The sequence below is a fragment of the Xenopus tropicalis genome, chromosome 4 (genome assembly GCF_000004195.4).
Source record: "Xenopus tropicalis strain Nigerian chromosome 4, UCB_Xtro_10.0, whole genome shotgun sequence".
NCBI classification, from domain to species: domain Eukaryota; kingdom Metazoa; phylum Chordata; class Amphibia; order Anura; family Pipidae; genus Xenopus; species Xenopus tropicalis.
This window is the reverse complement of record NC_030680.2, coordinates 3,356,694-3,377,726: the sequence shown is the minus strand read 5'-3', so window position 1 is coordinate 3,377,726 and position 21,033 is coordinate 3,356,694. Positions and strand designations below refer to the sequence as shown.

At 48.6% G+C, this 21,033-nt stretch overlaps 1 protein-coding gene across 1 annotated transcript in view; it reads left to right on the top strand.

The window, feature by feature from the left end:
• Positions 1 to 21,033, top strand: part of pde3b (phosphodiesterase 3B) — a 78,244-nt gene that overhangs the window by 25,866 nt on the left and 31,345 nt on the right. The window contains exons 2-8 of the mRNA XM_031900378.1: positions 16,172 to 16,222; positions 16,307 to 16,555; positions 17,857 to 17,996; positions 18,301 to 18,407; positions 19,305 to 19,500; positions 19,697 to 19,788; positions 19,948 to 20,096. Of these exons, the coding sequence (XP_031756238.1) occupies positions 16,172 to 16,222; positions 16,307 to 16,555; positions 17,857 to 17,996; positions 18,301 to 18,407; positions 19,305 to 19,500; positions 19,697 to 19,788; positions 19,948 to 20,096 (984 nt within the window). The remainder of the gene's footprint in view (positions 1 to 16,171; positions 16,223 to 16,306; positions 16,556 to 17,856; positions 17,997 to 18,300; positions 18,408 to 19,304; positions 19,501 to 19,696; positions 19,789 to 19,947; positions 20,097 to 21,033) is intronic.

The window sequence follows — 21,033 nt, the reverse complement described above, 5'->3', positions numbered from 1 at the left end:
CTTTGTGTGTTTATCTGCTGAGAACAGATCCCCCTCCAAAGGGCAAAAGTGTGTCGGCCGCCCAAACCGTCGCCTCTCCGCGGCCCAGACGCCGCCCCGACCCCTTGCCCCCCGCATTCCGCTTTTTTTTTTTTAAATTTAAAAACTACAGTTTTTAAAAGTTGTATTTAAGAAGAGGCACTAAGTTTGCCCAGGAGCAGTTACCCATAGCAACCAATCAGCAGGTAGAGTTTACTGGTCACCTGTTTAGAAGCAAACATCTTATTGGTTGCTATGGGTTACTGTTCATGAGCAAATGTAGTGCCTTTTTATTTTTTTTACAAATGGGGGTAAGTATGTTATATAATGTCCTATTCTTAGCAACTTTGCAATTGGTCTGCATTATGTATTTATTTTTATAGTTTTGTTTTTTTTTTGTTTTTTATACCTTTCTTTTCTATTCAGTCCCTCTCCTATTCATATACCAGTCTTTCTTATTCAAACCACTCCCTGGTTACTAAGGTAATTTGGACCCTAGCAACCAGATAGCTGCTGAAACTCCAAACTGGAGAGCTGCTGAACAAAAAGTAAAATAATTAAAACTCTCTACATCATACAAAAAGCTAACTCAAAGGTGAAAATCAAGCTCTCCAGTGTGGAGTTTAGCAGCTATCTGGTTGCTAGGGTCCAAATTACCTTAGTAACCAGGGAGTGGTTTAAATAAGAGAGACAGGTATATGAATAGAGAAAAGAAAGGTATAAAAAGTAACAATAACAATAAAACTGGAGCCTCACAGAGCAATAGGGTTTGGCTGCCGGGGTCAGCGACCCCCATATAACGGATAGAAAAGAAGGCAAATGAATATAAAAACATACAAAATAAATAATGAAGACCAAATGAAAAGCTGTTTAAAATTGGCCATTCTGTAACATACTAAAGGTTAACTTAAAAGGGAACCCCCCCATTCAAATTGTTACTTTTTATTACTTATCTTACTATTCATATTCCTTTCCATATCTCTAGTCTTTCATTTAACCTACTGTCTGGTTGCTAAGGTAAGCAAGACCCTAGCAACCACATAGCTGCTGAAATTCCAAACTGCAGAGCTGTTGATCAACAAGTTAAATAACTCAAAAACCACGAAAAATAAAGCAAAACAGACCAGTTGCAAAGTGCTGCAGAGTATTACTGTCTGCGTCATATTAAAAGTTAATTTAAAAGGTTGGCTGAGCTGGGCAAATCCTGCATTACAATGAGCATGTATTTTATTGTATGGGTTCCAGTAGGAGAGAGGGCGGTGGGGTAAGTAGGTTGGTGGCTGGGAGGGTAGGTAGATGATGGGTAGGTAGGTTGCTGGGAGGGTAGGTAGATGATGGGTAGGTAGGGTGGTGGCTGGGAGGGTGGGTAGGTAGATAATAGGTAGGTTGGTGGCTGGGAGGGTAGGTAGATGATGGGTGGGTAGGTTGGTGGCTGGGAGGGTAGGTAGATGATAGGTAGGTTGGTGGCTTGGAGGGTAGGTAGATGGTGGGTAGGTTGGTGGCTGGGAGAGTAGGTAGATGGTGGGTAGGTTGGTGGCTGGGTGGGTAGGAGGGGTATGTAGGTTGGCTGCTGGGAGGGTATGTAGGTTGGCTGCTGGGAGGGTATGTAAGTTGGTGGCTGGGAAGGTAGGTGGGTAGGTTAGTGGCTGGGAAGGTAGGTAAGTTGTTAGCTGGGTAATGATGGGGCCACAGGGCAGTTGGCAGCTCTGTGAGTTTCAGGCAAATGCACTGATTCAGTTGGTGACTAATTAGTCTTCTTCCTCTCTGGCTAAAAGCAGCCGCCCTGACTTGCTTTATGGCAGGGATTCTGGCCCTACACTGATGCTCAGAGTTATAGTTTCACAAGACCCACAGTAGGACTCCTACACAGTGACAGCCCTGCTGTGTGGATGTGACTGCCAGGTGGGAGGGTGAGAGAGTCAGAATGGCACCAACACCTGTAGATTGCTAGCTTTCTGCCCCAGATGCCTCCGTGTGATTCACTCGCCAGGTGTTAGTATTTGTCTCTGCTGCCTGAGCACCAAATAGAATCCCTTCTTACCTACAACTGATCAGTTCAGAGATGATCTTCTTTTCTCAGCGTAAGTCTCACGTAATTGTGGTTTGTACAGGAAACCTTGTGTGCTCTGCGGCTCCCTGTGCCTCTGTACCCATAGCCAGCGGCGTGCAAAGTGCTGGGAACTGGTCTTGTCCTGCTGGTACTGCTGGGTGTGGGAGCTGCCATACTTATTGTGTGCCCAGAGCATTCCTTCTCTGTATATTTGTATTTATACATATGGGTAGGGGGTGCCATAGTGTTTCCCTTAGACAGTACAGTATGGGAGTACAGCTTATTGTGTGCCCAGAACATTCTTTCTCTGTATAATTGTATTTATACATATGGGTAGGGGGTGCCATAGTGTTTCCCTTAGACAGTACAGTATGGGGGTACAGCTTATTGTGTGCCCAGAACATTCCTTCTCTGTATATTTGTATTTATACATATGGGTAGGAGGTGCCATAGTGTTTCCCTTAGACAGTACAGTATGGGGGTACAGCTTATTGTGTGCCCAGAACATTCCTTCTCTGTATATTTGTATTTATACATATGGGTAGGGGGTGCCATAGTGTTTCCCTTAGACAATACAGTATGGGTACAGCTTATTGTGTGCCCAGAACATTCCCTCTCTGTATATTTGTATTTATACATATGGGTAGGAGGTGCCATAGTGTTTCCCTTAGACAGTACAGTATGGGGGTACAGCTTATTGTGTGCCCAGAACATTCCTTCTCTGTATATTTGTATTTATACATATGGGTAGGGGGTGCCATAGTGTTTCCCTTAGACAGTACAGTATGGGGGTACAGCTTATTGTGTGCCCAGAACATTCCTTCTCTGTATATTTGTATTTATACATATGGGTAGGGGGTGCCATAGTGTTTCCCTTAGACAATACAGTATGGGTACAGCTTATTGTGTGCCCAGAACATTCCTTCTCTGTATATTTGTATTTATACATATGGGTAGGGGGTGCCATAGTGTTTCCCTTAGACAATACAGTATGGGGGTACAGCTTATTGTGTGCCCAGAACATTCCTTCTCTGTATATTTGTATTTATACATATGGGTAGGGGGTGCCATAGTGTTTCCCTTAGACAGTACAGTATGGGGGTACAGCTTATTGTGTGCCCAGAACATTCCCTCTCTGTATATTTGTATTTATACATATGGGTAGGGGGTGCCATAGTGTTTCCCTTAGACAATACAGTATGGGGGTACAGCTTATTGTGTGCCCAGAACATTCCTTCTCTGTATATTTGTATTTATACATATGGGTAGGGGGTGCCATAGTGTTTCCCTTAGACAATACAGTATGGGTACAGCTTATTGTGTGCCCAGAACATTCCCTCTCTGTATATTTGTATTTATACATATGGGTAGGGGGTGCCATAGTGTTTCCCTTAGACAGTACAGTATGGGGGTACAGCTTATTGTGTGCCCAGAACATTCCCTCTCTGTATATTTGTATTTATACATATGGGTAGGGGGTGCCATAGTGTTTCCCTTAGACAGTACAGTATGGGGGTACAGCTTATTGTGTGCCCAGAACATTCCTTCTCTGTATATTTGTATTTATACATTTAGTTGTGGATTATTACGTTCCCTCCTCGGTACCAGAGCAGGGGTGTCGGTGCAGCTCGGCTCACAAACGCACCCACTGACGTCACGCTCCCAGTGTTTGCTACGGGCTCACCACATGAAAAGGCTGTATGTGTGCAGAGCAGCTAAACACAAGCCGTTCCAGTACCACAAGGGTAACCTGCTCTCATCAGCTGCTTAGTGTCTGGGTTCTGCCCAAACAAATAAGCATTGTCAGTGTGTTTGGTACTGAACATTAAAGGGGAACTTAACCCAAAAATGTTTTTTCCTAATGAAAGAAAATATAATTCTGTGCAACTCCCCAATATCCATTCATTCCTCATTCTCACTGGGTTTATAGTTATGTGTAACTGTCACTGTGTCTGTCCCTTTCCCTTCCCTGCACTGCTGGTTCTGACTCCTGATACAACTCCCCAATATCCATTCATTCCTCATTCTCACTGGGTTTATAGTTATGTGTAACTGTCACTGTGCCTGTCCCTTTCCCTTCCCTGCACTGCTGGTTCTGACTCCTGATACAACTCCCCAATATCCATTCATTCCTCATTCTCACTGGGTTTATAGTTATGTGTAACTGTCACTGTGTCTGTCCCTTTCCCTTCCCTGCACTGCTGGTTCTGACTCCTGATACAACTCCCCAATACCCATTCATCCCTCATTCTCACTGGGTTTATAGTTATGTGTAACTGTCACTGTGTCTGTCCCTTTCCCTTCCCTGCACTGCTGGTTCTGACTCCTGATACAACTCGCCAATATCCATTCATTCCTCATTCTCACTGGGTTTATAGTTATGTGTAACTGTCACTGTGTCTGTCCCTTTCCCTTCCCTGCACTGCTGGTTCTGACTCCTGATACAACACCCCAATATTCATTATTAGTGATAATACATTTAAAGGTAAACTAAACCCATCTTGTAAGCATAGGGCCCTTACAGATTGCTCACCATACATGTTTCCCACAGTGCGCCAGTAATCGTGCCCCCCCTGCCCCATATTGATCTGCACAAGGGGCATAATTACATTGTAACTGTAAATAGCCCCAGCGCAGGGCACGTGTGCTGCTCATATTGGGGCCCTACACTGCCCCGGGGCCCCGTCCCATTCGCAGACAGGCAGAGAGATGGTGGGATGATTGACAGGTGTCGGTCCCTTGGGAATTAGGCATTTCCTATAATGACATTCCAGTAATTCCTTGCAAGCCCCGCCCCCAGCAAGGATAATGGTCTGGAAGGTTCTGGCTGTGGGTTCCGTGTGGCCCGATCATGGTGTCGTTAGCCCAGTAATTACTGGTATAATCTCCTTGGCTTTAAAGGATCACAGGGCAATTAGTGCGCCCAGAGCATGACACTGGTTCCAGATTAAAGGGCAATTTAATTTGTTCCCTGTCCCAGCAGAACCCAAGGAATTTGGTTTCTCCCCTGTAACCAGGGTCAGACTGAGGGGGGTGCAGAGCCCACCTTAACTGCCCCCCCAGGGGCCCCGGCCCAGTCTGGCCCTGGCTGTAACTGGGCTGTGAGTGTGGGAAACCCAGTATTAATTAATGATTGGTTGGTTCCCCCTTCACATAAACCAATCAGGATACAGCAGTGTTCTTGCTTTGCTCTGATTGGATGCATTGTCCCAATCAGGGTGCCGCTTCCCTAAGCTCATAGCTGCCCCCCGGAACCCCTGGGTATAGGGCAAATAGCACTGGCGGGAAATGTGGCCGTTTGTTATGTCAGTTCTACAGACTGGGAGAAATTATATTATAGGGGAGGGTAACTGGGTGGCTCTGAGCGATACAGCCCACCCCCCAGGGGTAATGTCATATTGCTCAGGGGTAACAGCCCATCCTCAAGGGGTAACAGCCTATCCCAATCCACACTCACCAGCACACCCTGGCCTTTCCACTCTGTTCCACCTGGTGCACAGAACTTTTAGAGACGTCGGTACTCTCCACCACGATCCAAAATTGCACAAAATACCGGCACAACAGGATTTGTTTTAGCGGGATAAACCCTGCTGATTTTAATAGTAGCAAACCATGGTTTGCTACTATTAAAATCAGCAGGGTTTATCCCGCTAAAACAAATCCTGTTGTGCCGGTATTTTGTGCAATTTTGTAACAGCCTATCCCCCAGGGGTAATGCCATATTGCTCAGGGGTAACAGTGCATCCCCTAGGGGTATTGTTCAGGGGTAACAGCGCATCCCCTAGGGGTAATGCCATATTGCTCAGGGGTAACAGCGTATCCCCTAGGGGTAATGCCATATTGCTCAGGGGTAACAGCGCATCCCCTAGGGGTATTGTTTAGGGGTAACAGCGTATTCCCTAGGGGTAATGTCATATTGCTCAGGGGTAACAGCGCATCCCCTAGGGGTAACAGCCCATCCCCCAGGGGTAATGCCATATTGCTCAGGGGTAACAGCGTATCCTCTAGGGGTAATGCCATATTGCTCAGGGGTAACAGCGCATCCCCTAGGGGTATTTTTTGGGGGTAACGGCGTATCCCCTAGGGGTAATGCCATATTGCTCAGGCGTAACAGCCTATCCCCTAGGGGTAACAGCGCATCCCCTAGGGGTAACAGCGCATCCCCTAGGGGTATTGTTTAGGGGTAAGAGCGCATCCCCTAGGGGTAATGCCATATTGCTCAGGGGTAAGAGCGCATCCCCTAGGGGTATTGTTCGGGGGTAACAGCGTATCCCCTAGGGGTAATGCCATATTGCTCAGGGGTAACAGCGCATCGCAGGGGTCCAGTTGGACAGACCCACCCCCGGCTCTGACCCGCATCCCCACCCGCCACCCTGCTATGCCCCCTTCCCAGACCCACAACCTGAGCCTCCCCACAATGGGTTAACTTACCTTCTGACCCTGTGACCCACCAAACCGGCAGTGATGTCACCATGGGCCAGAAGTGACATCACTATGGGGGGCGGAGCAATCACGTAACAGTAAAAAAAAAAGCATTACCATTAGGGGAGAAAGGGTGGGGAAAGGGCGGGTTCCCGACCCGATGAGACAATTTGCAATTGGTCTTCATTTTTTATTATCTGAACCACAAGGTGAACCGCCCCTTTAAATGTGAGCCCTGGTTGCTCTGCGGCTGCGCCGGCCGGCAGTGTTGCAGCACGTGCAGTATTGGAACAATGCGCCCATTCACGTCTCTGCGACGGATATTCAAGGTTAACGATTCGCGGCCCCGAATGTCTCCTCTGGTCCCAAAACCGTTCCTGCTTATTTGCCCTTTGCGTTAGGGGACGGGGTGCGGGGGGTTTGGGGGGCAGCGGCGCAGCCCGAATCCTCCAGAAACAGTGAAATAAAATACATTTCTGTGGTTATTGTGTGTCCTGATCTCAGGGGCTGCAGGGAGTCTGGTTAAATTATAACTCCCAGTTTGCCTTCTGCCTTTATCTAGAGAGTAAATAGAATAAATCAACAGACTCCCCCATTCAGTGCGTTACTGAAATACCTTCCCCGAGCCCAGAGCTTCCTCTTTCCATGCGTTGTGTCTGCCCCGCACTGGGGTAATTAGTGTGTCCTCCCCTATAGGAACCTTCCCCTGTGTGGTACAGCTTATTGTGTGCCCAGAGCATTCCTTCTCATATGGGTAGGGGGTGCCATAGTGTTTCCCTTAGACAGTACAGTATGGGGGTACAGCTTATTGTGTGCCCAGAACATTCCTTCTCTGTATATTTGTATTTATACATATGGGTAGGGGGTGCCATAGTGTTTCCCTTAGACAGTACAGTATGGGGGTACAGCTTATTGTGTGCCCAGAACATTCCCTCTCTGTATATTTGTATTTATACATATGGGTAGGGGGTGCCATAGTGTTTCCCTTAGACAGTACAGTATGGGGGTACAGCTTATTGTGTGCCCAGAACATTCCCTCTCTGTATATTTGTATTTATACATATGGGTAGGGGGTGCCATAGTGTTTCCCTTAGACAGTACAGTATGGGGGTACAGCTTATTGTGTGCCCAGAACATTCCTTCTCTGTATATTTGTATTTATACATATGGGTAGGGGGTGCCATAGTGTTTCCCTTAGACAGTACAGTATGGGGGTACAGCTTATTGTGTGCCCAGAACATTCCTTCTCTGTATATTTGTATTTATACATATGGGTAGGGGGTGCCATAGTGTTTCCCTTAGACAGTACAGTATGGGGGTACAGCTTATTGTGTGCCCAGAACATTCCTTCTCTGTATATTTTTATTTATACATATGGGTAGGGGGTGCCATAGTGTTTCCCTTAGACAGTACAGTATGGGGGTACAGCTTATTGTGTGCCCAGAACATTCCTTCTCTGTATATTTGTATTTATACATATGGGTAGGGGGTGCCATAGTGTTTCCCTTAGACAGTACAGTATGGGGGTACAGCTTATTGTGTGCCCAGAACATTCCTTCTCTGTATATTTGTATTTATACATATGGGCAGGGGTTGCTGTGAGTAAGGGCAGTATGGCAGCTCCTACTCATAAAAGAAACACAAGCAGACATTGCTGGGGGGCTTATGGGATGAACCCTGTGTGTAGGAGCCGCATTGCTGGCCGGATTGCCCCGTGTGGGATAAAGTTCACATGTGACGCGCCTCTGCTGACCTTCCCATGATGAAGACGATCGTGCCCAAGTGCAAACACGTGTTTGTTATTACTCCTGTTTCTCCCAGAGGTTTCGGGCTCTGAGCCAACTCACACTCCGGCTCAATGGACTCGCTGCTCTGTCTTGTGCTGCAGGGTGTGGGCTCTGTTTATCCATTGTGAGTGGGGCCGACTGATGCTATTTCCCAAGATAAAGTTGGGCTGTTAACCCAAAAAAAAAAAAAAAAAAAAAAAAAGGAATGTTTTGGGCACACAATAAGCTGTACCCCCATACTGTACTGTCTAAGGGAAACACTATGGCACCCCCTACCCATATGTATAAATACAAATATACAGAGAAGGAATGTTCTGGGCACACAATAAGCTGTACCCCCATACTGTACTGTCTAAGGGAAACACTATGGCACCCCCTACCCATATGTATAAATACAAATATACAGAGAAGGAATGTTCTGGGCACACAATAAGCTGTACCCCCATACTGTACTGTCTAAGGGAAACACTATGGCACCCCCTACCCATATGTATAAATACAAATATACAGAGAAGGAATGTTCTGGGCACACAATAAGCTGTACCCCCATACTGTACTGTCTAAGGGAAACACTATGGCACCCCTACCCATATGTATAAATACAAATATACAGAGAAGGAATGTTCTGGGCACACAATAAGCTGTACCCCCATACTGTACTGTCTAAGGGAAACACTATGGCACCCCCTACCCATATGTATAAATACAAATATACAGAGAAGGAATTTTCTGGGCACACAATAAGCTGTACCCCCATACTGTACTGTCTAAGGGAAACACTATGGCACCCCCTACTCATATGTATAAATACAAATATACAGACTGCAGGGACCCAATGTTATTATAAGCAGGAGTATATTGGGTCAGTACCAGCACATTTGCCAGATTACACCTATACAATAAGATGTACAGGGGGAGGGCACCCGGTGGCTAATAGAGGATGCTGGGAGTTGCTCTCGGTAGCAGAGCTGACAGTGCAGTTGGCGGTGCCCGGGGGGCAGGGGGGGGAGCGCTCAGGGCTATTATTTCCATACAAGGCTGGTTCTGCGGATCAGTAAGAGGAGGAAGCAGACTGGATGGAGCCTGATAAAGATTGATACCGAGTGGCCCAGGAGCCCCTGTTCTCTTGTCTTTGTATAAAGCTCTTGTGGCTCTGCCCCGGGGGGGGGGGGGGTATCTGGGCCGCCGGCCGTTCCCTGATTGGCTGCTGCTCTTTGTACTCGTTCCATTGTGTCCCCTTTGTGCCCGGAGCCAAACAGAAACAAAGGACCTGGGAGCAGATAAAAACCCGAATACACTGAGTTCTGGTACCGAAGGGTCCAGGAGGGCCAATAGGCTGATTACTCTGGGCCCCCAGGGGCCCTTTAGAATTAACACTATACATATAATAAAATCCTGCACCTTCTTGCTCTTCCAGGGGCCCCATTCATCTCTAGCCCCACCCCTGGAAACCTTGCAGCCAATGAGAGGCAAGTAGGCACTTTGACACATCTGCCCTGGGACAGGGGAAATAGCGGTTTGTCCAGTCGCACATTGATTCCTATGGGGCATCTGAGCGGCAGCGCTGAGCTCTAACACCCACCCATGTCATTGGTTCCCATCAGCAGATCATGTGATCAGTAGCACGGCCATATTAATACTTTGCCTATATTGTCTAACACTTGTATGGGAGGTTTCCAGCCCTCCAGCTGCTTTGGAACATAGTTAATATCACTCGCGACAGTGTTACTTGCCCTTTAATGTTTAATTCTGCCGAAGGTTCCGTTCCTGGGTTCTTTGGGCGGAATTGGCGACAGGAATGGGCCGCGGGCATCGCTCTGTGTCACAAGTGTCTGCGCCGAGTCAGAGGGTTTCCCACCGTTGCCGTGTCTGTATGGCGTTGCCATGGAGCCGTTATCATTGTTTGCTTAATTCTATGCCGAGTATCCATGGCGATGCTTATTTACTTAGCTAATGCCAGACCGTGTCAGTGTGCGCCCGTCTTCCCATTGGCTCAGCAATCGCCCTCCGGCGCCCATGCACTTTAATGGGGAAAAATAACGGCCTGGGGGCGACTTCTGTCAGGGAAAGGGGAGACCGTGCAGCCAAGGGCCATGAATTGGCTGTTCCTGCTGAATTGTGCTTAGTACAGGGGAATCCCTATGTGCCATAGTTTTATGGTATATCTCTGTACAGGCTATGGGCAAACTTAGGGGGCTGTTCCTGCTGAATTGTGCTTAGTACAGGGGAATCCCTATGTGCCATAGTTTTATGGTATCTCTCTGTACAGGCTATGAGCAAACTTAGGGGGCTGTTCCTGCTGAATTGTGCTTAGTACAGGGGAATCCCTATGTGCCATAGTTTTATGGTATCTCTCTGTACAGGCTATGGGCAAACTTAGGGGACTGTTCCTGCTGAATTGTGCTTAGTACAGGGGAATCCCTATGTGCCATAGTTTTATGGTATCTCTCTGTACAGGCTATGAGCAAACTTAGGGGGCTGTTCCTGCTGAATTGTGCTTAGTACAGGGGAATCCCTATGTGCCATAGTTTTATGGTATCTCTCTGTACAGGCTATGGGCAAACTTAGGGGACTGTTCCTGCTGAATTGTGCTTAGTACAGGGGAATCCCTATGTGCCATAGTTTTATGGTATATCTCTGTACAGGCTATGGGCAAACTTAGGGGGCTGTTCCTGCTGAATTGTGCTTAGTACAGGGGAATCCCTATGTGCCATAGTTTTATGGTATCTCTCTGTACAGGCTATGAGCAAACTTAGGGGGCTGTTCCTGCTGAATTGTGCTTAGTACAGGGGAATCCCTATGTGCCATAGTTTTATGGTATCTCTCTGTACAGGCTATGGGCAAACTTAGGGGACTGTTCCTGCTGAATTGTGCTTAGTACAGGGGAATCCCTATGTGCCATAGTTTTATGGTATCTCTCTGTACAGGCTATGGGCAAACTTAGGGGGCTGTTCCTGCTGAATTGTGCTTAGTACAGGGGAATCCCTAGGTGCCATAGTTTTATGGTATCTCTCTGTACAGGCTATGAGCAAACTTAGGGGGCTGTTCCTGCTGAATTGTGCTTAGTACAGGGGAATCCCTATGTGCCAGAAGTGAGTCTTTTGATTGACACCAGACATTCAGACAATAATTCCGCCCCCCCCAGACCCGGTGCAGCCCATTAAAGGACAAGTTCAGGCAGAGAAGGAATTCTGGAAGTTTATTGCAGTTTTCACACAACTATTTCCTGAGCCGACACCTGAACGTTACACGTTGGTAAATACTCGTGCTTAGTACATACGTAAGTAACTGTAAGGGCCCATGTATTATTCATCCTGCACGGGAGCTGGCCTATAGAGTGTAGCCGGGGGGGCACTTTATCTGCAATAACTTGTCATCTATATATCTGAATACTTCCCCTTTAAATTCCATACAGGGCCAAATTGCTGAATAGGGGGGCGACACACAGCCCTGGACAAATGGAATTCCTCTCCTACCTGCCGCCCCCCCGTATCCCTGGGTAATGCCGGGCCGACGTGGGAACCGGGCAGCTGCGGCGCCTCTTTATCGGCCCGGTAATAATTAGCCATTAATCAGCAGGGAAAACAAAGGCGCTAACTGGGTTCACATTCCTGCGAGTTTGTCAGTTGATTGGCTGGGCCCTTGGGACTCAATTGGACCCCCATACAATTTGGGGTGTAATGTGTGCGATGGTCGGGCAGGGCTGTTTTGCTTTGGCCGGGGGCACAAGGATTGGTGGGGGGGGGTTGCCATGCTGGTTGCTATGAGAATAAAACGTGAAATGTAATGCCAGACTCATTGTAGCCCCTTCGGTGGGCTGATTCTACTGGGTTTGGTGTAGAGTGCCATCTAGGGGCCACTTGGGGTACTGACCGAGCTGCAGGGGGAGAGTCTCTGGGCTGGCACTAGCCTCCGGTGCTGGCCACTAGCCAAGGGCACCGCAGAGGGAATTCCGGGATTGATTCTATAATGTAACGGTGATTAGATTGTAGGCTCTGTGGGTCAGGGGTTTATTCTTCTTAACTCCTATAGTGCTGTTTGCTTTAGGGTATCAATACGACTCCCCCCCAGCCCTGAGCTGTATCCTGACGCTGCACTGCCGTAGGTGACTTTTACTATTTGTATTGTCTGTGGGTCGGAGCTGCCAAATTGTTTCCCTTGCCGGACGCAGCGTCTCTCTCTGGCCACTAGATGGTGCTGCTGGGTTACAATCCACTGATGCCTCAGCGGAGGCTCTTTCTAATCAACTGTAAGTCCAGTACATGTGGGCCCCCCATACACCGATATACTAATGGTATGGGGGTACAGCTTATTGTGTGCTCAGAACATTCCCTCTCTGTATATTTGTATTTATACATATGGGTAGGAGGTGCCATAGTGTTTCCCTTAGACAGTACAGTATGGGGGTACAGCTTATTGTGTGCCCAGAACATTCCTTCTCTGTATATTTGTATTTATACATATGGGTAGGGGGTGCCATAGTGTTTCCCTTAGACAGTACAGTATGGGGGTACAGCTTATTGTGTGCTCAGAACATTCCCTCTCTGTATATTTGTATTTATACATATGGGTAGGAGGTGCCATAGTGTTTCCCTTAGACAGTACAGTATGGGGGTACAGCTTATTGTGTGCCCAGAACATTCCTTCTCTGTATATTTGTATTTATACATATGGGTAGGGGGTGCCATAGTGTTTCCCTTAGACAGTACAGTATGGGGGTACAGCTTATTGTGTGCCCACAACATTCCTTCCCTGTATATTTGTATTTATACATATGGGTAGGAGGTGCCATAGTGTTTCCCTTAGACAGTACAGTATGGGGGTACAGCTTATTGTGTGCCCAGAACATTCCCTCTCTGTATATTTGTATTTATACATATGGGTAGGGGGTGCCATAGTGTTTCCCTTAGACAGTACAGTATGGGGGTACAGCTTATTGTGTGTCCAGAACATTCCTTCTCTGTATATTTGTATTTATACATATGGGTAGGAGGTGCCATAGTGTTTCCCTTAGACAGTACAGTATGGGGGTACAGCTTATTGTGTGCCCAGAACATTCCCTCTCTGTATATTTGTATTTATACATATGGGTAGGGGGTGCCATAGTGTTTCCCTTAGACAGTACAGTATGGGGGTACAGCTTATTGTGTGCCCAGAACATTCCCTCTCTGTATATTTGTATTTATACATATGGGTAGGAGGTGCCATAGTGTTTCCCTTAGACAGTACAGTATGGGGGTACAGCTTATTGTGTGCCCAGAACATTCCCTCTCTGTATATTTGTATTTATACATATGGGTAGGGGGTGCCATAGTGTTTCCCTTAGACAGTACAGTATGGGGGTACAGCTTATTGTGTGTCCAGAACATTCCTTCTCTGTATATTTGTATTTATACATATGGGTAGGGGGTGCCATAGTGTTTCCCTTAGACAGTACAGTATGGGGGTACAGCTTATTGTGTGCCCAGAACATTCCTTCTCTGTATATTTGTATTTATACATATGGGTGGGAGGTGCCATAGTGTTTCCTGTATCCCCTTTGCACCCCCATTTTTCATTCTCTCCTGTTTCTATACAAGATGGAGGTGACTTGGGCTTTTAAATTCGCTGAAATCCTGAGGTTTACAAGAATCCGGCGCTGGTTCCGCCCACTCGCGGCGCATGTAAATGTCTCTCTAATCCAGTCCGGAGATCCCTTCCAGCACTCGGCGGAACGCGCCCATTTGCATTGTCCCTGCGTCATCGCAGCACTTAAAAGATTAAATTGCCTTCATTTCAATTACCCGTCCCCTCATCAATCCTGCGCTGCTCCGACACACGGCTTTTACTACCTGCAAATAAAAACATTCTGTGCAGCAGGGGGGGGGTCCAGCCCATAAGCCCCCATTAGTATCCCCATGGGTGGGGGGGTCAGGGCCCTCTATAGTGATACCCAGAGTTCCCTGTATAACTCAGCCTGCAGCCTTGTGCCTTTATATGGGGGGCACAGAACCCCTCAGTGACTGCTAATATCCTTATCATTTACAGTAGGGGGTACATTATCCCTTATAATACATGAGTGATACTCAGAGTTCCCTGTATAACTCAGCCTGCAGCCTTGTGCCTTTATATGGGCACAGAACCCCTCAGTGACTGCTAATATCCTTATCATTTACAGTAGGGGGTACATTATCCCTTATAATACATGAGTGATACTCAGAGTTCCCTGTATAACTCAGCCTGCAGTCTTGTGCCTTTATATGGGGGGCACAGAACCCCTCAGTGACTGCTAATATCCTTATCATTTACAGTAGGGGGTACATTATCCCTTATAATACATGAGTGATACTCAGAGTTCCCTGTATAACTCAGCCTGCAGCCTTGTGCCTTTATATGGGGGGCACAGAACCCCTCAGTGACTGCTAATATCCTTATCATTTACAGTAGGGGGTACATTATCCCTTATAATACATGAGTGATACTCAGAGTTCCCTGTATAACTCAGCCTGCAGCCTTGTGCCTTTATATGGGGGGTACAGAACCCCTCAGTGACTGCTAATATCCTTATTTACAGTAGGGGGTACATTATCCCTTATAATACATGAGTGATACTCAGAGTTCCCTGTATAACTCAGCCTGCAGCCTTGTGCCTTTATATGGGGGGCACAGAACCCCTCAGTGACTGCTAATATCCTTATCATTTACAGTAGGGGGTACATTATCCCTTATAATACATGAGTGATACTCAGAGTTCCCTGTATAACTCAGCCTGCAGCCTTGTGCCTTTATATGGGGGGCACAGAGCCCCTCAGTGACTGCTAATATCCTTATCATTTACAGTAGGGGGTACATTATTATGCCGATAACTTCTCCCATCATTTCTGCAGCATGCTAGGAGTTAATTTAAAGGGGAACTTTCCCTGAGCTCCCAGTAATGGGGCGGCTGAGTTCCTGCCTACAAGCCCAACACGGAGCTGAAGCCGATTGACGTCACTGGGAGAGATAAGATCCGTCGGCGCTGACGTTCCCAGTCTGTGGTGCAGCCGCACTGCCGCTCCTGTTTGCCAGAGACCCCGTGTAACCCCAAGTGCTGATGCTCCGCAGGGGATCCGGGGCTGTTCTTTAGAAAGCTAAATGCCCCCTCCCCCCCCAGTATTTCCTGTTACGGGGCAATAAATAAAGCAGAGATGTAGGAAGTGCAGTGAGACCAACTGCAATTTTTCATAGAACTCACAGTGGTCAGGCTGAAGTAGAAGCACTGACTATATTCTATTGTTCTTGGTGTCCCCCCCCCCGTGCAGTTTCAGCCGTGCCTGAGACTCCATTGTTCTTAGGCTTCTCTCTTCCCATTGCTCTCCTGTTGTGTTGTAATTCCCTATTAGGAACCAGCAGGGGTGTGGCCAGAGTTGCTGAAGCTGCCGCCCCCCAATTTCCCACTCTTGGGGTGGCCTGAGCCAGCAGTGTGGGTTCTTTGCAGTGCTGGTGGGCGGGGCACAACACAGTAGGTTGCCCACCTCTCACCGCTGAGCTCCACCCACAGGCCATGCCCACAGCACTCTTGTTGTGTTGTAATTTCCTTAATAGGAACCAGCAGGGGCGTGGCCTAATAGCCCAGGCAATATGGGCACATATCCAGCGGAATTGGGGTGTAAGCGGAATATTCCATAGACCAGAGTTGCTGAAGCAGCCGTCCCCCAATTTCCCACTCTTGGGGTGGCCTGAGCCAGGAGGGGGGGTTCTTTGCAATGTTGGTGGGCGGGGCACAACACCGTAGGTTGCCCACCTCCCACCGCTGAGCTCCGCCCACAAGCCATGCCCACAGCACTCCTGGGGGGCACCTGGTGGGGTTGTTTGTGTATCAGGAATGTTTTGTTTTTATCTCTCTGCTCATTTGAGTCCGTTTGTCTCGTTTCAGATGATTCTGTGGGACTGGGACCTCAAGCAGTGGTACAAACCCCAATACCAGGTACCGACCCCCCCTCCCCTGTCTGTGTTCCCACCCGAGTATCTGGTACCTTCCATTAACCCCGTCTGTGCTGTGTTCTTCCAGAGCGCCGGCGGCGGCAACGGAGTCGATCTCTCAGTCCTCAACGAGGCGCGCAACATGGTGGCCGACATATTGGCCGACCCCTCCCTCTCCCCCCAAGTGATCTCCTCCCTCCGCAGCATCAGCAGCTTAATGGGAACCTTCTCAGGATCATGCAGACCAAAAATCAACCCCTTCACCCCTTTCCCGGGGTTCTACCCCTGTAATGAAGTGGAGGATCCTATGGATAAAGTCGAGCGGAAACCTCACAAGGTAACAGCACCAGTCCAGCAGGAACAGCCCCCTAAGTTTGCCCATAGCCTGTACAGAGAGATACCATAAAACTATGGCACATAGGGATTCCCCTGTACTAAGCACAATTCAGCAGGAACAGCCCCTAAGTTTGCCCATAGCCTGTACAGAGAGATACCATAAAACTATGGCACATAGGGATTCCCCTGTGCTAAGCACAATTCAGCAGGAACGGCCCCCTAAGTTTGCTCATAGCCTGTACAGAGAGATACCATAAAACTATGGCACATAGGGATTCCCCTGTACTAAGCACAATTCAGCAGGAACAGCCCCCTAAGTTTGCTCATAGCCTGTACAGAGAGATACCATAAAACTATGGCACATAGGGATTCCCCTGTACTAAGCACAATTCAGCAGGAACAGCCCCCTAAGTTTGCTCATAGCCTGTACAGAGAGATACCATAAAACTATGGCACATAGGGATTCCCCTGTACTAAGCACAATTCAGCAGGAACAGCCCCCTAAGTTTGCTCATAGCCTGTACAGAGAGATACCATAAAACTATGGCACCTAGGGATTCCCCTGTACTAAGCACAATTCAGCAGGAACAGCCCCCTAAGTTGTCTCATAGCCTGTACAGAGAGATACCATAAAACTATGGCACATAGGGATTCCCCTGTACTAAGCACAATTCAGCAGGAACAGCCCCCTAAGTTTGCTCATAGCCTGTACAGAGAGATACCATAAAACTATGGCACATAGGGATTCCCCTGTACTAAGCACAATTCAGCAGGAACAGCCCCCTAAGTTTGCTCATAGCCTGTACAGAGAGATACCATAAAACTATGGCACCTAGGGATTCCCCTGTACTAAGCACAATTCAGCAGGAACAGCCCCCTAAGTTGTCTCATAGCCTGTACAGAGAGATACCATAAAACTATGGCACATAGGGATTCCCCTGTACTAAGCACAATTCAGCAGGAACAGCCCCCTAAGTTTGCCCATAGCCTGTACAGAGAGATACCATAAAACTATGGCACATAGGGATTCCCCTGTACTAAGCACAATTCAGCAGGAACAGCCCCCTAAGTTTGCCCATAGCCTGTACAGAGAGATACCATAAAACTATGGCACATAGGGATTCCCCTGTACTAAGCACAATTCAGCAGGAACGGCCCCCTAAGTTTGCTCATAGCCTGTACAGAGAGATACCATAAAACTATGGCACCTAGGGATTCCCCTGTACTAAGCACAATTCAGCAGGAACGGCCCCCTAAGTTTGCTCATAGCCACCGTGTATTTACTAGTCTTTCTTTCTGCAGGGGCTGAATAGTCGCAACAGCTTGCCAACCCCCCAGCTCCGCCGCAGCTCAGGGGCATCGATTCTGCCACCCATGGAGCTGCCCCCTCGGTGGGAACGTAGCAATGGCAAGAGGCCCCACCAAGAATACATTGGTGCCAGGTAATTCAGACCTTCATTAGAATGAGAATAAATAGAGAAATGTAACCTGCAGTTATCTGTAGGAGGATGATGGGAGTTGTTTGAGCTGGGAGTTGCAGGTTACATTTCCATTAAAGGGAAAGTGCTAAACTGCGCAGAATGTACTGGTTCTGGTCAGTGTGAGTGCAGTACCTGCGTCTCCCAGCAGATGTCAGTGTTGAACAGCTTTAACTGAACCACAAAACTATTCATTAAAGGGCCAGTAGCCCAAACAATTTCTATTCTGTACATTTTTTCTAACTGCTTGTATCCCCCCCCCCAACAGCCAAGGATCGTATCCAAACGGACCTTACAGTTCCAACCTTCTCACTATACCAAAGCAACGGTCCTCGTCTGTAACGCTGACCCACCACATTGGCCCCAGGAGAGCTGGTAATAACCATTACATTTCCTAGGAACCACAGGGGCCCATCTGGGCTGCTCATTGGCCACATTTAGTCACTTCTTTCATTTACTCAAAACGTGTTTCTGGGTAATCATCCTCCCTTTCTCAGAACTGCCCTCCCCTTCCTTTTTCTTGTATGACCTCCCCCAATGCTCTTCTCTTTTCCTATTTGTGCTCTTGTGTTACCATGTGACCTCCCTTCCCTGTCCCCAACCGACTTCTGCTCACATGTTCTTGCTATGTCTTTCTGCCCTTGTCATGGCCTCCACTCACATGTTCCGCTCTAGTCTCTCCTCCCCTGTCGGGCTCTTCTCCCACATTCCCTTGTGGCCTCTCCTATCCTCAACTCACCTCTATTCATGTTTCCCTGCCTAGCCTCACCTCCCCATTGCTTCATGAGAAATGGGGAATGAGTGATTCATTGGGGGTGGGGAGGAAAGGGGATCTCACCATCAGCATAGGAAGGGGTTCCTTACTGTAAGGGCAGTCAGGTTATGGGGTTCAGTACCAAGAGAGGGGGAATGAGTGATTCATTAGGGGTGGGAAGGAAAGGGGATCTCACCATCAGCATAGGAAGGGGTTCCTTACTGTAAGGGCAGTCAGGTTATGGGATTCCCTACCAAGAGAGGGGGAATGAGTGATTCATTGGGGGTGGGGAGGAAAGGGGATCTCACCATCAGCATAGGAAGGGGTTCCTTACTGTAAGGGCAGTCAGGTTATGGGATTCCCTACCAAGAGAGGGGGAATGAGTGATACATTGGGGTGGGGAGGAAAGGGGATCTCACCATCAGCATAGGAAGGGGTTCCTTACTGTAAGGGCAGGCAGGTTATGGGAGAATGATGACAAAGTGTTACAATATACTGCTGTCTTTGTTGCCCCCCAGGTACCTCTCCGTCTCTCAGCCCTGTGAATTCCCCCAGCCACGGTTCTGGCTTTAGCCGGGCGCCCGTTGAATTCCCCGACACCGCCGATTTCCTCACCAAGCCGAGCGTCACGCTGCATAAAACCCCAGGACTCGTTTCCACTTCTCAGGATTTCCAGCCGCAGGTCCGGCCGCCCACCAGCCATATTTGTACCAGGTAACGGGGGGCAAAGTCACATAGCAACCAAGGGCTCTCCGCTCTCATTAGCATCAAGGCATCGGGCTGCTGTACAGGATCCCATATACAGCGGCCCTGTAATGCTTCCCTGGGTGCTGAGTTGCCCCTGGGTGCCGCTGTGCCGGTCTCTGGGTGCCTTATGTACTATAAACCACTTCCTTTTGTTTCCCCCCAGTTGTGGGCGGCCAATTCTGAAGCATCTTTCCAACACGGAAGCGACAGACACCAGTTCCCAATCGGGCACCGAGCATCAGGCTAGGAACCCGGGTAGGTACTGGGAATGCCCATTATCCCATTCACTGCCCATTATTTACCAGTGGGAACCGGTCCAACTGGATCCCTTTGTCAGCGCCGGGTTCTGTCAGGAATTGGGTCTCCCCCTGTGATTGTGTCTTTGCTTCACTAATGCCCCTTCTCCTCCCCAAGCTGAAAGTGGCACCGGGGGCAACAGCCAGAAGGAACCAGGGCATTTAAAGGAGAAGGCGCAGGAGACCAGGCTGCACAAAGACACCAGGAATGTGTCCGAAACCCACGAGCCTTACACAGAACCGGGGCAGGCCGGCCGGGAATCCGAGGTATCAGCAAGTGGGGTACAACCCCCCATATATCAGGGAGTGGGGCACATCCCCCATGTAACAGGAAGTGGGGTACAACACCCCATATATCAGGGAGTGGGGAACATCCCCCATGTAACAGGGAGTGGGGTACAACCCCCCCATATATCAGGGAGTGGGGTACATCCCCCCCATATATCAGGGAGTGGGGTACAACACCTCATATATCAGGGAGTGGGGAACATCCCCCATGTAACAGGGAGTGGGGTACAACCCCCCATATATCAGAGAGTGGGGTACATCCCCCCCATATATCAGGGAGTGGGGCACATCCCCCGTGTAACAGGGAGTGGGGTACAACCCCCCATATATCAGGGAGTGGGGTACATCCCCCCCATATATCAGGGAGTGGGGTACAACACCTCATATATCAGGGAGTGGGGAACATCCCCCATGTAACAGGGAGTGGGGTACAACCCCCCATATATCAGGGAGTGGGGCACATCCCCTGTGTAACAGGGAGTGGGGTACAACCCCCCATATATCAGGGAGTGGGGTACATCCCCCCCATATATCAGGGAGTGGGGTACATCCCCCCCGTGTAACAGGGAGTGGGGTACAACACCCCATATATCAGGGAGTGGGGCACATCCCCCGTGTAACAGGGAGTGGGGTACAACCCCCCATATATCAGGGAGTGGGGCACATCCCCCCCATATATCAGGGAGTGGGGTACATCCCCCCCATATATCAGGGAGTGGGGTAAATCCCCCCATATATCAGGGAGTGGGGTACATCCCCCCCATATATCAGGGAGTGGGGTACATCCCCCCCATATATCAGGGAGTGGGGTACATCCCCCCAGATATCAGGGAGTGGGGTACATCCCCCCCAGATATCAGGGAGTGGGGTACAACCCCCTCAAAAATCAGGGAGTGGGGTAAATCCCCCCCATATA